This window comes from Hydra viridissima, unplaced genomic scaffold, assembly GCF_058129835.1.
Source record: "Hydra viridissima isolate aposymbiotic clone 2 unplaced genomic scaffold, HvirCarnegie_v1 scaffold_16, whole genome shotgun sequence".
Taxonomy (NCBI): domain Eukaryota; kingdom Metazoa; phylum Cnidaria; class Hydrozoa; order Anthoathecata; family Hydridae; genus Hydra; species Hydra viridissima.
Window position 1 is genome coordinate 6,433,163 of NW_028324315.1, and position 15,663 is coordinate 6,448,825.

The following is a 15,663-nucleotide window of genomic DNA, read 5'->3' on the forward strand; positions in this document are numbered from 1 at the left end:
TTATTCTAACATCGCCACAAAACGTCGATAAAAAAGAATCATTAAATGAAAAAACTTCTATAATAAATCACATTTATCAGTCGAAAAAAAAAAACCTACCTGCATTCATACCGAATGCCATTTTCCAGTAACAAAGAGATCGAGTCCCCGTCCAACCAGTTAATTTGATTAGGGTTCACCTCAATTTTTTTCCACGAAAAGGTTGATTCTTCAAGACTTTCGACCAAAAAATGATCATTTGCTAAAGGTACATTTCCACCGAGGCTTATTTTAGTTAGAAGTGTTTCAAGTAACGAAGAGGAAAATAACTCAAGGAAATGGCCGTGCTTAATGTCACTTTTTTTGAGAATGTCTAAACTTGGTGCATGGAGATTTCTGGCCAACCTATACAATCGCTCCATTGAGCGCATACTCATACAAGAGAACTGTTCGTTAAGTTTGCTCACACTCAAGTTGACTTTGCAGCAGTGATGTTCAGATTTAAATTTTTGCGTGACTGCGTACCCAAAGGAACAAATATTACAACCGCATTGCGCGAGTATAATTTTTCTTTTTTCCAGAAGTTCTTGATTGATTAAATCAATTATATCAGCTAAAATTAAGCGAGATAAATGATTAAAAAAAAAAAAATACATTTACCATGGTGTGACTTAACAAAGTCCTATGCTTTAAGAAAGTCCTAACTTAAAAAATAACGAAATTATTACAACGTACACAAGGTTTTTGTAAAAAGCTGGTCCTGAAAGGATTGACAGTATTTCAAAATTTGGTTCCCAATTTTTATATTCATCGAGCTAACGATCTTGTTTTTTATTTTGTTATAATGCATAATGCTCTTTATAAATTGTTGTGGATGATCCAAAGTTGGGTCCATAGTTGGCTCAGGTATTGGAATATCCATAGTTTCGTAACTGTAATTCTTAAGATCATCTAAAAAAACTTCTAAACAGTCCTCCGTTTTGACTTTTTTTGAAGAACAGCACCCCCCTTGATGATGTTTATACAAAGAGATGAGGTTGTAGTAATCTTTTTTTCTTTTATTTGGATGAACAGGAAAATGGATCTTGAATCGTTCTGAAATGAATGAAATGATTAAAAAAATAATTTACACAAAAAAATCTTTTAAAAAGTAACTTTCTAATCAAACTCAAATATTAGCGACTTAACATAAGTTTAGTGAGCAGCCGTACTAAAAAAAGAGTTGCTACTTATAAGTTCTTCTAAAAAATCACAGCAGCGATCTCTAGGTTTTCAGATTTAAGTCAAAATGCTTGCTGACAGGAATTCTCAAGATTGAAATCGAAATATATCGATAATAAATTGATTGTGAAGTTTTCATATTTATGGGTTAATCAATAATTTTCCTCGTTTATCGATAATCTTCCTCATCTATTTGCCTTGTAAAGACAAACAAACAGATCACAATTTTAAAACTGAAAAAATTGGTCGCTATTAAAAAAGACCCGGATATTCCTGCTAGTAAACCAATAAATATGAAAACTCCAAAAAATTCTTCAAGGAAGTTTTTAAAAAGCAAGTGGTGATAAACGCACCATCAAAAGGATCATGAACTGTTTTTTGCGAACTCCCTGTGATCAAGAATTAGACGATTAATAAGGATTAAAATGTTTTTGTGATTTGAAATTTCGTGATTAGTTCTGAATCACTCGTGTTTTCGTGTTCTGACTCACTATGCAGAGTTTGATGAACTTCCTTTTGTTCATACTCTTTTAGAATTGCTGCTGATGCAGATTTGTATTAGCATTTATAAACACTAAGATGTTAGCTTCCACTGCCATATTAGTTTATTGAAGTTTAAATAGCATATATACAAAAAATTATTAAAAGGTCAATAACTTTTAAAAGCTCTAAAAGCTCAATGATTCTGCTATGAGGATATTAAGAATTGGTGGAAGTAGTAGGCTTAACATTCCACTGTGTCACGAAATGACTATTAATTCGAACCTCTTGTCCCGAGAAAACCCTTTGGAGGTTTGAGAGTACACGTGTAGAATTACACTAGAGTTGGTTTTGAAATCTTTCATCATTGTCCGAGAAAGAAAAATCAGTTTAAAGTTTCTAATTTTATGCTTATTTAATAAGGTCAATAAACTAAGAGTTTTTTTTTCTTTCTCAAAAAAACTGTCTATTTTGGTTATTTGTTTTACAAATAGTACATACAAAATATTTTAGCAAAAAAATAATTAACTAAAAAATTCCGGGAAAAACCTGCAAACAGTTTAGAAACCGTTTTAAAAGAACAAGGTGTGCGTCATTTTTCAAAATGCCTAACCAAGCAAAAACTCATGAAGACAACAGGAAAACTGTCTGTTTTCTCTGTATGAACAAAGCTTAAAGGCAGCTGACTGATTTTATGATTAAACGCAGTCAAGAAATTTTGGGCCAAATAATCAACTTTGAAGACCAAAGAGTACCAATTGGAATCTGTGAAAACTGTCGAGTAAGTCTCAGAAGAAAAGGTGAAGGGAGAGATGTCCAACTTCCTTCCTTGCCAGACTATCAAAACATAAAGATCCGTCCTGCAACAAGAGAATCAGCATGTGATTGCTTGATTTGTAGTGTGGGAAAAGCAAAATTCAGAAGCCCTCAGATAAGTGGAGCAACAAACACTGCCAGTCAGCTTATAGAACAGCCAATTGTTGAGAAAAGATGTTCAGCATGCTTTTCATTGATAGGAAGAGGGATCCCTCATGTCTGTACTAAAGCAATGTTACGACAGAACTTACTCGAAGTTACAGAAAAGGACAAAAAAGCAGCAGAAAGAGTGGCTGTTTCTGTAATTGCCAACAAAGTTCCTTCCCCCCCATGGCACTGTCCGTCTCAATCAAAGAGTAGGAAGACCCTTTCCAGTAACTCCAGGTAAAAACTGTACTTTTTAAACAAAAAAAACTTTTGTCAAAGGGCATAGCAATAAAATATACACTATGAATTTCGGAAATGATACAATGGTAACTTTCTGTGATTTTTTGCAGGTCCATCGCGACAAAGAGAATTATTTCCTTCATCTACACCCACCTTGACTGCACAACATCTAGTACAAGTTCAAAACCAGATTGGTCTTTCAAATAGAGGAATGAATATGCTTGCTTCAACTCTAAACAAAGTAGTTCCACAGCGTGTTGTGGAGAAAAATTTTAGAGAAAAGTTTGAATCTCTTGGAAAGCAACTTTCTGACCTCTTTGTCACCTCAGAAATTACTGATACATCCAAAAGCACTAGCCAAGAGTCTAAACATTTATTGGTGTACTGCAATGAAATGGAGTCATTAAGAAACACTGTTGCTGAAGTCAGAGGCCCTCAGTCAGACCAGCTTATTAAGGTGGGGATAGATGGTGGAGGCGGGTTCGTGAAAGTTTCTTTTGGTATTATGAGCTTAGAAACACCAGATACTTCTCCTCCATCAAAGAAACCTCTCTTTAAAAATTTCAAAGACTCAGGAGTGAAGCGTCAACTTTTGGTGGCCATTGCAGAAAATGTCTCTGAAAACTATGACAATGTCAAACAAATCCTGGATAAACTGTGTTTAGAGAGAATGTCTTTTGTGTTGTCATGCGACATGAAGCTTGCTAACATAATTTGTGGCTTGCAATCTCACTCTAGTGCACACCCTTGCACCTGGTGTGACATTGAGTCAAAGAATCTTCATCACAGTGGTGAGCTTCGAACATTTGGCTCCATTCGTTCTGATTTTGAAGGCTTCCAAGCAGCCGGTGCCCAAACAAAAAAGGCAAGGGACTTTTAAAATGTTGTTCACCAGCCAATAATAAGACTTTCTGATGATACTCTTGTCCTAGATTTTATTCCTCCTATGGAACTTCACCTTCTTATTGGTGTTGTGAACCACCTCTTTAAGAACCTCTGTCAGGTTTGGCAAAATGCAGATGAGTGGCCAAAGATGATCAACATTCAACAACAACCTTTTCATGGAGGACAATTTGCTGGCAATGAGTGTAGAAAGCTTTTGAGAAATGTTGACTCACTTCAACAACTTGCAGAGAAACATGCTTGCTTTTTGGCATTTCCATTTATTGAAACCCTCAGAAAATTTGATGCTGTTGTTCATGCCTGCTTTGAGAATACACTCCAACAGAACTACTGTGAGCTTATTGAAGAGTTTAAAGCTTCCTATCTCAACCTTCCAAACACAAGTGTTACCCCCAAAGCACATGCTGTTTTCTTCCATGTGACACAGTTTATTGATCGCCACAACCACTCTCTGGGCATCTTTTCTGAGCAAGCCACAGAGTCATTTCACCACAACTTCAGTCTTCATTGGCAACAATTCAAGAGGCCAGCCATCCATCGGGATTATCCCAGGAATCTTCGAAACTGTTTGATCGAGTATAACAGTAAACATTTATTTTGATTTCTATTTGTGGAAGAGACATTTACAGTTATTAATTACATATGCTATGTAAGAGTTTAATAAAGGCTTGCTTCTTAATCAATTGAGTAGAATAATTTTGTATAAGTATCTAGAATCATTAATGTTTTTCACAGCTTGAATTTCAAAGCTGAAAGTAGAAAACTGTTTGTCTTTCAAGAATAGTTTGTATGTATTTTTTTTGGTTTTGCTTTGTTTAGAGTTGCAAACACATTATATGTTGAAGAAATTTAAATGTTATAATAGAGAACAAGATTTTTTTAAAGAAATTATTTTTTTGTAAAATTTTTATTCTGAGCAATAAAATTAAAAACTTTAAACTGATTTTTCTTTCTCGGACGATGATGAAAGATTTCAAAACCAACTCTAGTGTTATTCTACACATGTGTACTCTCAAACCTCCAAAGGGTTTTCTCAGGACAAGAGGTTCGAATTAAAAGTCATTTCGTGACACAGTTATCCATGTTGTTGGCATGATATCATCAACCAACTTTTGGTGGAATATGTAATAGTACACAGTATTGATGAGTTCTTCTTTGAGAGCTGGTAATTTTATTGACTGTGAGCAATGAAGTAAACTACTTTATATGACATAACTAATTGATGATGCATTTGATTGATGATGCATTTGATTGATGATATAATTGATTGATGATGTAATTGATTGATGATGTAATTTATTGATGATGTAATTAACTGATGATGTAATCATTTTAAACAAAACAAATATTACAGAAGTAGAAAAAACTTTAGTTACTCGTAATTGAGAATGAGGATATATATTCCTCGTCTGCTAAAAAAATTTTCAAGAAATAAAGATATCCAAAGAATGAAAAATATTAATGAAAAATAATAAGAGCATAGAATTTAAAATATTCTGAAAACAACGTTTATTAATTGGAGCATATAATGAAGTAGAATTATCAAAACCCATTGACTGCTAACAAACATTTCTGAATGATACCTTCTATAGTGTAACATGTGTTATCTTTAAGAACTATTAGAGAAAGTAAAAAACTCACTTCTGTTATAGACATATAGATTAGCAACTTCTTCAGAGTCCTCATTGTTTCCCTGTTCACCATCACTATCACCATAACCATCACCATCATCATCATTTTCATATTCTTCAATTTCATCTTCAGCACTATAATTTTTCTTATCTTTGTAAGTTTTAAAAGTGACCTCACTTGCAAAGACTATAGCAAAGAAAATAGCAAAAAAAGAAAGATGAATTTCAGAAATAAATCAAGTAATCTTAACAGATCACTTCACCAAAAGTTCTCAAAATTTATTTTAGTAAAATCTGATTATTTAAAACGCATTCTAAACAACCTACCTTTTAATGAAAAAATTATACAAATAAAAAATATATACAAACAAAGTGGTGAAAGGCATCCAAGAAAGCAGAGAGAAAAATAAATTATGCGATGCAAAGTTTTTTAATGTGTTTTTTACAAATAAAGCAATAAATCAATGCAGTTACAAAACCATTGAGGGTGACAAATCAATTCCTCTACCCCAATGGTCATACATAAGGGATAGATCTAGATTGACCCATCTTAGAATAAATCTTTAAAGATAATTTGTAATAAAAAAATATCAACTTCAACATCTTCTGTAGTTTTTTCTCGCAATCAACAAGTCACTAAATAGCAATAATTTTCTTTCCTAACTAACTGTCCTTTTTTACAAATTTTCTCCTTTATATATACCCCCATGCTTTTCCCAAAATATCCTTCCACAAACCGTTATTAATCACCACAAACACATATTTACAAACACATATTTACATTCTTATTGGTAAAAACTATTAGAGCTATTAAATCCCTAATGTCATCAAATGTTCTAGAACTTTCCGGAATTACACTCCTCCTTGATCCTTACGGATCATCCAAATAGCAATCAAAGTATTTCGAAGGCATGCGCCGTTCCCGACCACTCCGTCGCAAAAGCATGTCGATTTCTTGGGGTCTATCTTCAGTTTCGATATTTTCCTCGTTCGTCTCTAACACATCTTTAATTGGATCTCCTTGGTTTTCAGCGTTCACTTGATCAGTTTCAACATTCATCTCTACTTCCACATCAGGGATAACGTAGGGCTGAGTATCATTTCGAGGTCTAATGTGTTTCACATGACGCGGAATGCCGTTCATTTCTACGGTTTGGTTTAACGCATTCCGAGTTACCGTAGCTGGTTGCCACTTTGTATGGCACCTCGCATTTGGTGGTTTCAGCCAGACTTTATCGCCAATTCGAAATCTCTCGTTCATGACATTTCGTGCAATAAGATTCTCTTTTTTCAATCCTTTCACACCAATGGGATAGCTGTATATTTTGCCCATCGGGCTTGCACCATTTTTGTCGGCTGAGACATTGTACCAATATAGGGCTTCCGGTATCGACATTTTTGATCGTTCTGCTATTCTCTTGATCGTACGGTGGTTTCTTTCCACAACTCCATTTCCTTCAGGATAATAAGCAGCTCTATATCTAATTTGCACTCCCCAACTATCAAGGAAACTCCTTATCTCTTTAGTTTTAAATGTTGGCTCATTGTCAGTTAATATCTCAGACGGTGCTCCACGTTCACAAAAAACAAGACGGAGTATTCGGACTATGGCAACACTTCCGTATGAGCTCGATAATTGTCGCCACAACGCGTATTTTGAAGGTCCACAATCAATTAGACTCAAAAACTTGTCAGTGCCATAATGCGTGATATCCATGGCCAATCTCTCCCAGTTTCCTTCAACATCCAATTTCCCTTTTTCCCACCGTATTGGCGCTGGATCTATTGACTGATATGGTTCGCAATTTTTTATCACATTTCGAACATCGTTTTCAGTAGCAGTCGGAATTGTTTTACGAACAAAGTTTAAAGTTCGATTCACTCCAAAATGTCCAGTTCTTTTGTGTATATCAGAAATAGATTCAGCCTTCGTAGCTGCGATTCCCATACAACTATTCCGACACTCTGGCACAGTCAGTTTGTTGAGCCATCTGCTGCGAACTCTAGTTTATGCGTCGGCCAAATTACCTTTAGAAGGAATGAGTTTCACCTCGACGCTAACATCGTATTCTTCAATTGTTGTTGCAACACGCTCAGTCTTCTTCGAATCAGCATTTCACCCGTCGCTTTTGATCTCAACCTTGATTTTCCCGTAAGGGCGTCAGAAACCCAGTGGTACACAGTCATGGAATCGGTAAAAACAGTCACTTTCTTCAGCTTCCACATCAGAGCCATATTCATTCCCCGTATCACAGCGTCTAATTCTTCCATGTTTATATGAACATCAGACGTTTCTTTTCGCAGCCATGTTGCATCCTCCACAGTAGTCTCCCCAACTTGAATAAGAGCACCAATCGCTAAAGAACTGGCATCAACCCACACTTTTCCCTCATCACCACGCACAGCCCAATCACCACAAGCAGGCTCGCAGCGTTCCACCTCAGCAAATACTTTATCTCATTATCATCAATCTGCTCACCATCTTTACTCTCTAAACCATGTTTCAAAAAATGCCTCTTGACATAATCAAGACACACCACACTTTCGTCTACGAAAATGTCGTCTACATAAGCAGACGTTCCCCTCTTCACCAATTCGTCTTGATCAACGACGGCACTCACAACGGATTTCATGATCATTGGCGCAACATACAATCCGAAACCAAGTCGTGTCAAGCAATACCTTTTATTTCGAAACACCACTGTTTGGAACGGCCAAAGAGATTTATCAGTTTTTAGTTGAAGATAAGCCTTGCGTAAATCGATGATTGCTGGTTTGTTACCCATCCTTCTCCATTCTCTAAGCTTTTCGACACACACATCTGCATCTCTCGTGTATGCCTCAATGAAATCGTTAGCTTCTCTCCAGTCTAGAACAGGTCGGATTTTGTTGTCTTTGTTTCTCTGAATGACAGCCATTAAGGGAATCTGCCCTTTGGGCGGTCCAAATTCATTTTCGTCATACTCTAACAGCCATTTCCGATCAATCCAATCCTGTAGTTCGTTTTCATAATCTGCTCTAGCGTATGGTGGAATTCCGTACTGTGCCACTTTATTATACAATCTGGTGGGGCCTTCTCCATCTCTCCATTTCCATTTGACTCTCCATTCAACACCATTAAAAATTGCTTCGTGATCATTCTTTTTAATTTCGATTTTCTTGACTTTGTTCTTACTCGAAGCCGATGCTCCGCAGTAACTCAGTCCGAACTTCGCTTTTCCCAATGGAGAAACGAATACTCCTCCTAGTAATTTAATGGAACTCATTCCAAGCATCATATCAACTCCAAACGGTTGGAAATCCACTAAAATAACCTCATCACGTGCTTTAATGCCATCAACCTCAAGAATCACGACCGCTGACCCAGTGCACTGATGAACTTTTCCTTCAAACGTTACTACCTTTTGAGAGTTTGAGTACCTACATTGACTTTTGGGCAGGAAATTTTTATTCAAAATTGTCTTCGAACACCCTGTGTCTACTAAAGCTGTCGCAACCATACCATTAACTTTCAAACAAACAACAGATAATGCGCTCATTCCACCGATGTTCAGGAGCGAGGTAGCGCAGATTCCTCGCTCCTGCAATCGTTTCCCTGCGGCTTCCAGCATTTTGATGCAATATGTCCTTCCTCACCACATTTAAAACATCTAACGGTCTTCGGAGACAAGTTCTTCGCAAGCGAACAGTTCTTTGCAATGTGATTCAAACCTTTACAGTTGTAACACACTAATGCAGTTTTTGTATGGCGTCTAGATACAGCGCCAACAGCATCACTGTCAATCATATTTGCACAGTTCATAGCAGCTCTCACTCTGGGTAACATATCAATCGGGTCTATTACGGCTCGAAATCTTGATGATAAGACTTCTGGCAAACCCACAACAAATGCCAAACGCACAGACTCCTCTGGTAATTTAGCAAGATAGGCTAATCGTCTTAAATCAGCCAAAAACACATCGACTTTTTCTCCGTCACATAATTTTCGTTTTGTAAACAGTTCATATGCAGTGTAGGCATCTATAGAAAACGCCGCTAATAACACACGCTCGACTTCCACTACATCTTTTTTGACTTCCGCGGTTAAAGCATTGTACACTGCATAAGCAGCTTCTCTGAGAAGAATCGGAAAAATTAGTTCAAGCTTTAAGTTCTGAATTTCTGCAATCACTTTCGTTCGTTGAATCCAGACATCAGCATCCGAAGTGCCATCATACGTTTCAAACATATCAAATAATCTCATACTTGGTTCCATGCCCGGTTAGCTTGTACTTTTTTCTCGCAATCAACAAGTCACTAAATAGCAATAATTTTCTCTCCTAACTGTCCTTTTTTACAAATTTTCTCCTTTATATATACCCCATGCTTTTCCCAAAATATCCTTCAACAAACCGTCATAAATCACCACAAACACATATTTACAATTCTTATTGGTAAAAACTATTAAAGCTATTAAACCCCTAACGTCATCAAAATGTTCTAGAACTTTCCGGAATTACATCTTCCCATCAAATTAAGACTAATATTACTATGATTAAGATTAACAGCAATAATTTAAGAAGACATTTTTGTGAATATTTACCAATATGAAAAATCTTAAATGTAAAATATCTGTAAAGAATAGATTAGTTAAAAAAAACCTTTTTATAAAACAAATGAAAAAAAAAAAAGATTGGATAAAAGACTATTTTAGTAAAAAAGATAAAGTTAAAGTAAACCAAAATGAAGAAATTACAGATTTTGTCAATTGAGAATATTACTTATCAGATCCTCTAGAATATAACACCAGCCAAAAAAGTTTAAATCACCCTGATCAGTAACCTAGTTTTATTAAGACTCAAAGTTGAATGATTTTGAGATCCACAATCCAATCTTAAGTTTGAAAAATCCTACTCAGGACTTCATATATCCTTTTATTCTAAAAAGCATCAAGAAATTGTATTTAAACAACCATTAGCTAAATAATTTTAACTGGTTTATTTAATCTTTATCTATGATAAGATTTTTCTGTAGGTCTCATTTTTGTTGTTGGCAGACCAATTGTTACCATCCTTATCTATACACCATTCAACAACTGATTGATGATGTGACTGCTGAAGGAATATCTGGAGTGCAATGAAGAAAGGTTATTACGTTTAATTTAGACTTAGAAGCCGTAAAGGACTTTTGGATAGTGCACAAGTTGTTGAATCTTGCAGTCTACTTGATATTTTGACTAACTTTTGTTTATTTAGTCAGTTTCTAAACTGCTCCAAGAAAAAAGTGCATTTTATTAAATCAAATCTAAATTTTTTAGTAAAGTTTAAATAAAGAAATCAAAATTGAAAAATGTGTCCTAAGTAATGTTTTGATCAAAACTGTTATCAAAAAGTTGCATAAATTATTGGAACCATTTTCTCAAAAACGAAAAGCTCTGTTAGATGAAGGCTTGATGTAGCTAATCAAAGGCTTCAAAAATATTAATATCACTTGTTTGAAGTGTAAATTTTTTGTCAGTAAACAATTATGTCTGCTATATCACATTTAATATATACTAAAGACTATGATTATTAACAGAAAAAGTTGAAAAGAAAGTGTTCTGTAAAGTTGATTACATTGTAAACTACAACTTTCCCCTCAGGTACTCACAATATGTTAGTGTGCACCCACCTCCAAAATACTTAACTATATAAATACAAAACTTTAGATTATTTTGGTGATTGACAAGTATTGCTTTTTTATTTGTAGTCAATAAATATTTTTAAAACCCAGTGAACTTTGCATATTTTGTATTTAAAATGTCTTAAAAATGGTTCAAGCTATTTTTCTAATTTAATATATATATATATTTTTTCTAATTCAACTTTTATTTTTATTTAGTTGTTTGTATAATAACTTTCTTTAATTTAGACTTCATTTCATTAATTTTAATGCCTCTAAATTGATTTTTCTTTTAAACTTTTATTTACTCTAATCTTCTGTTTAATCTTCAATTCAGAGCTTAAATTATTTTGAGAATACTTAAAAAAAAAAAAAAATTTTTTTTCCAAGCTTTATTTTTCTAGCAAATTTTTTCCATTAGAAAATATTTTGTTTTGTTGTGCGATACTGTGATAAGTATTAGAGAGACAAAGCTACATTTTTTTTTATCAAATTAACAATATTCAAGTAAACTTTTATTTGGGTGACAGCCTTCATTTTATCTCCAAAAACCTATAATACTGAGGCTAATGTTTTAAATATAAAAATATTGCATCATAAAATTACAATATTAAAAACATTTTACTAATTGCGTCTTTAGCATATCATTTTTGAATTTGTTAAAAGTAAAGGTCTAAGTTGATTAACATTTCCCATTACCATATTTAAAACAGATATCACAAGACCTGTTGTGCATTTCAAACTATTGCAATTATTTTTTGTATGTTAAGAACAATCAATAACATATACATCAATTAATTTTAAAACATAAGGGTGTAAAAATTCTTTTGTGTGGATTATTTTACATGGAATAACTCCAAAGTAAGACAATTTCTTTCAAGAATAAGTCTTAGTAACCTTTAGTAGGTAATGGAGATGGTAACCTTTGAACAATGGAGATGGTTGATGACCTTTGAACACTTTTAGTAAAGGTTAAAGATTTGAGTTTAGTTATAAATTTTAATTCACGAAAAAAAAAACTGTTAAGTAACAAAAGCAACTTAGTACAAAAAAATATTCTTGGAATGTTAGAAAAAAAGTTCTAATACTTGAACAACCTTAAAAGAATAAAACTAACATAAATGCATAAATTAAATTCTGCATAAATTTAAATATGGATAAAAGTATATGCTCAGACATTCCTAAATCATTTCCTAAACCCAGCTAGCAATCAAAGTTTACAATTCTCTTGGCAGTGCTTTTGTGCTTGTTCACTGGTTACAAGGTTTATGTACTTTTGATTCACATGAACTATTATCTTAAAAAACCTGTTCATTGCAATACTGTTTTTGCATTAAGACATGATAAATAAGATAATCAAATCTTATTAACTATTTAGAACCATTGTCATTTGTCCAAAACTTGTTTGTCCTTAAAAAAAGAACATTTTAATGTGTAATGAAACTAAAAAGCAGTTCATTTTTCATTCCAAAAGCTTCCATTTTTTTTTAATATTAAAAAAGCAAATCATGCATAAAGAAGTTTTAAGTTCTTAACAATATATAAAACTAAGAGTTAATTCTCACTAAAATTTGTGTCTTAAAAAGCTATTTATTTAAGCAATTTATTTTTATTTATTTAAAAGCCTAATGAAAATATTCAATAAATTTCTAAGAACAAAAAAACAAAAGCTCAAGTAATCAACATTTACAACAACAAAAACATGAAATTAATGAAATAATAAAAGAAAAATATACCTAAAAAAACAGTGGTAAATTACAGAACAAATGATTAGATATTGACAAGTTAAAAAAATTTATTTGGGAAAAATATTACAACAAAACCTATTATTAATAACTTTCATAATCAAACCTGTTCTTTCTTCAGTAGATGATTTAGAAGGTCCAGCTTTTGGGATGGTGTCCACTAAGAAAACTGAAAAAAGATTTTATTATCATATTCATTTCTCCTTTATTAACTTTAATTAAAGAAGTGTTAGGAATGTACAATGGGAATAACATTAAGTTAAGAAAATGTAATTATGCATCAAAGTATTTTATCAATAACTTAAGTATAGAATAACATCTTTAAATGAAACTTTCATAATCAAACTTGTTTCCTTTTAAGTGTGGTTTTCATAGAAGCTTTAGAATTTGAGATGCCAGTTCTTTGTTTTTTCATGTTGTTAATTTCATAATTTAACTTCATAAAGAATAAAGTGATAAGATAAGAAAATCTATTAGTGACAACTTTCATAATCAAACCTGTTCCTTCTTCAGTAGATGATTTAGAAGGTCCAGCTTTTGAGATGATGTTGTCTACTGAGAAAACTGAAAATAGAATGTCAAATTTTAAAAATTATCGTCATCTTCAATTACAAACATTAAACTAAGAAAACAAAATTGTGCATAAAAAAGTAAGCATTTTTTCAATAACTTCAGAATAGAGCAGGGCTGTGGAGTCAGTAAGCTGCTGCTCCAACTCTGACTCCAACTCCTTGTTTTTACCATGGACTGACTCCAACTCCTTTATAAGTAACCAATTTGTAACAACAAATATACTGTAGTAAAATGTTAAGATTGGCTATTTCATCACTATGATACAAATAATCCAACCACTTAGTGCTTTAAACAATATTTATTAGAAAACAATTTCTAAACAAAAAACTTTTCTTAACTCTTGTTATGCAATAAACTCTTATGCAGTCACTAATAACATTATGAATTTGTCAAAATCATGTTTAAAATACTGTCAGTTGGACAGAAAGAACTTTTTCTTCTTTAGGTTCATACTCTTTAAGAACCTTTTCTACTAAGACCTGGAAAAATTCACTGATGTGATAAGCTTTGGTGTCTTTTACTGCCAATGTCTTGGTAACTACTTCATTTTTTCAAAAAACAATTAGACATTGATTGCAAAATAGTTCACTATGTTAAGAAACACAAAGCGTCCCTTGAGAGATTCATTAAGTTCTTCTTTTTGTTTAACAGCTTCTTCAATCACTAATTTTCTAATACTCTCTCTCTCTCCAGAGAAACAAAGTTAATTGAATACTTGCAGTCTTTCTAATGCAAATTTAGTTGAATATTTACAGTCTTTCTGTTTGTGGAGCAGCTCTTTGGTGCTTGATGATGGCATGCCTAGCTTTCTACTAAAAATATGTAGCACAGTCCCAGACAACTTAAGTCGGGAGTTGGGGGATTATGAAGTTATCTAGTTTAAGGGAAGGTAGAGGATACCGCAAGGGAGGTGATTTATGATTCTCAGTGATAAGCAGCAAAATATCCTATTGGTTACCACTGTTTTAAAGGCCTTAAGATAACATGTCAAACTCCTTGTCCTCCAGTTGTTGAAAACTACAATTCCTATTGTGTCAGCTTTCAGAGCATCCTGGGATTTGTAGTTTTGTAACAACTGGAGGGCTAGAGTTTGATACTTGTGCTTTAGACTGACAGAACATAAAATATTTTAATAAGTAACATCTATAAAATCCTTATGAAAATTATGAAAATTTGAAAGATTTTTTTTAAACCGGAGTTGGTAAAATTTTTCCAACTCCAACTCCAGCCAAAATGAGCTCTGACTCCGACTCCGACTCCACGACTCCGACTCCACAGCCCTGGTATAGAGTATGGAGCAAGAGCATCTCTAACTGAAAAAGCTCATTATCAAACCTGTTTTCTCTTTAGCTAATGATGTGGTCTTCAAAGTTCTAGAATTTGGGATGACAGTGTCTATTAAGCAAATGAAAAATAAAAACTCAAACTTTAAAAATCATTATCATCTTTCTCAATAAAATTCCTTTTTTGATGTATTACTAAAATTTATATGGTTTAAAATTCTTGTACTTCATAATTTAATTTCATAAATGATAAAGTGATAGGATAAGAAAATCTATTAGTGATAACTTTCATAATCAAACCTGTTCTTTCTTCAGTAGATGATTTAGAAGGTCCAGCTTTTGGGATGGTGTCCACTAAGAAAACTGAAAAAAGATTTTATTATCATATTCATTTCTCCTTTATTAACTTTAATTAAAGAAGTGTTAGAATGTACAATGGGAATAACATTAAGTTAAGAAAATGTAATTATGCATCAAAGTATTTTATCAATAACTTAAGTATAGAATAACATCTTTAAATGAAAATTTCATAATTAAGCTTGTTTCCTTTTAAGTGTGGTTTTCATAGAAGCTTTAGAATTTGAGATGCTGGTTCTTTGTTTTTTCATCTTATTAATTTCATAATTTAACTTCATAAAGAATAAAGTGATAAGATAAGAAAATCTATTAGTGACAACTTTCATAATCAAACCTGTTCCTTCTTCAGTAGATGATTTAGAAGGTCCAGCTTTTGAAATGATGTTGTCTACTGAGAAAACTGAAAATAGAATGTCAAATTTTAAAAATTATCATCATCTTCAATTATAAACATTAAACTAAGAAAATGAAGTTGTGCATGAAAAAGTAAGCATTTTTTCAATAACTTCAGTATAAAGTATGGAGCAAGAACATCTCTAACTGACAAAGCTCATTATCAAACCTGTTTTCTCTTTAGCTAATGGTGTGGTTTTCAAAGTTCCAGAATTTGGGATGTCAGTGTCTATCAATGAAATGAAAAATAAAAAC

The 15,663-nt window shown here is 33.0% G+C and overlaps 2 protein-coding genes across 3 annotated transcripts in view; both read right to left on the minus strand.

Annotated features, from left to right (window-relative positions):
- Positions 1-15,663, minus strand: part of LOC149877743 (uncharacterized) — a 392,865-nt gene that overhangs the window by 185,434 nt on the left and 191,768 nt on the right. The window lies entirely within an intron of this gene.
- The window catches only part of LOC145198037 (uncharacterized), a 61,755-nt gene that overhangs the window by 33,068 nt on the left and 13,024 nt on the right, over positions 1-15,663 (minus strand). For both annotated transcript variants that reach the window (XM_090073487.1, XM_090073486.1), the window contains exons 10-18: positions 15,578-15,637; positions 15,350-15,415; positions 14,959-15,021; positions 14,711-14,770; positions 13,301-13,366; positions 12,909-12,971; positions 5,428-5,604; positions 715-1,074; positions 100-592 (exon numbers count right to left, since the gene is read on the minus strand). In XM_090073487.1, coding sequence (XP_089929613.1) covers positions 100-592; positions 715-1,074; positions 5,428-5,604; positions 12,909-12,971; positions 13,301-13,366; positions 14,711-14,770; positions 14,959-15,021; positions 15,350-15,415; positions 15,578-15,637 — 1,408 coding nt within the window. The remainder of the gene's footprint in view (positions 1-99; positions 593-714; positions 1,075-5,427; positions 5,605-12,908; positions 12,972-13,300; positions 13,367-14,710; positions 14,771-14,958; positions 15,022-15,349; positions 15,416-15,577; positions 15,638-15,663) is intronic.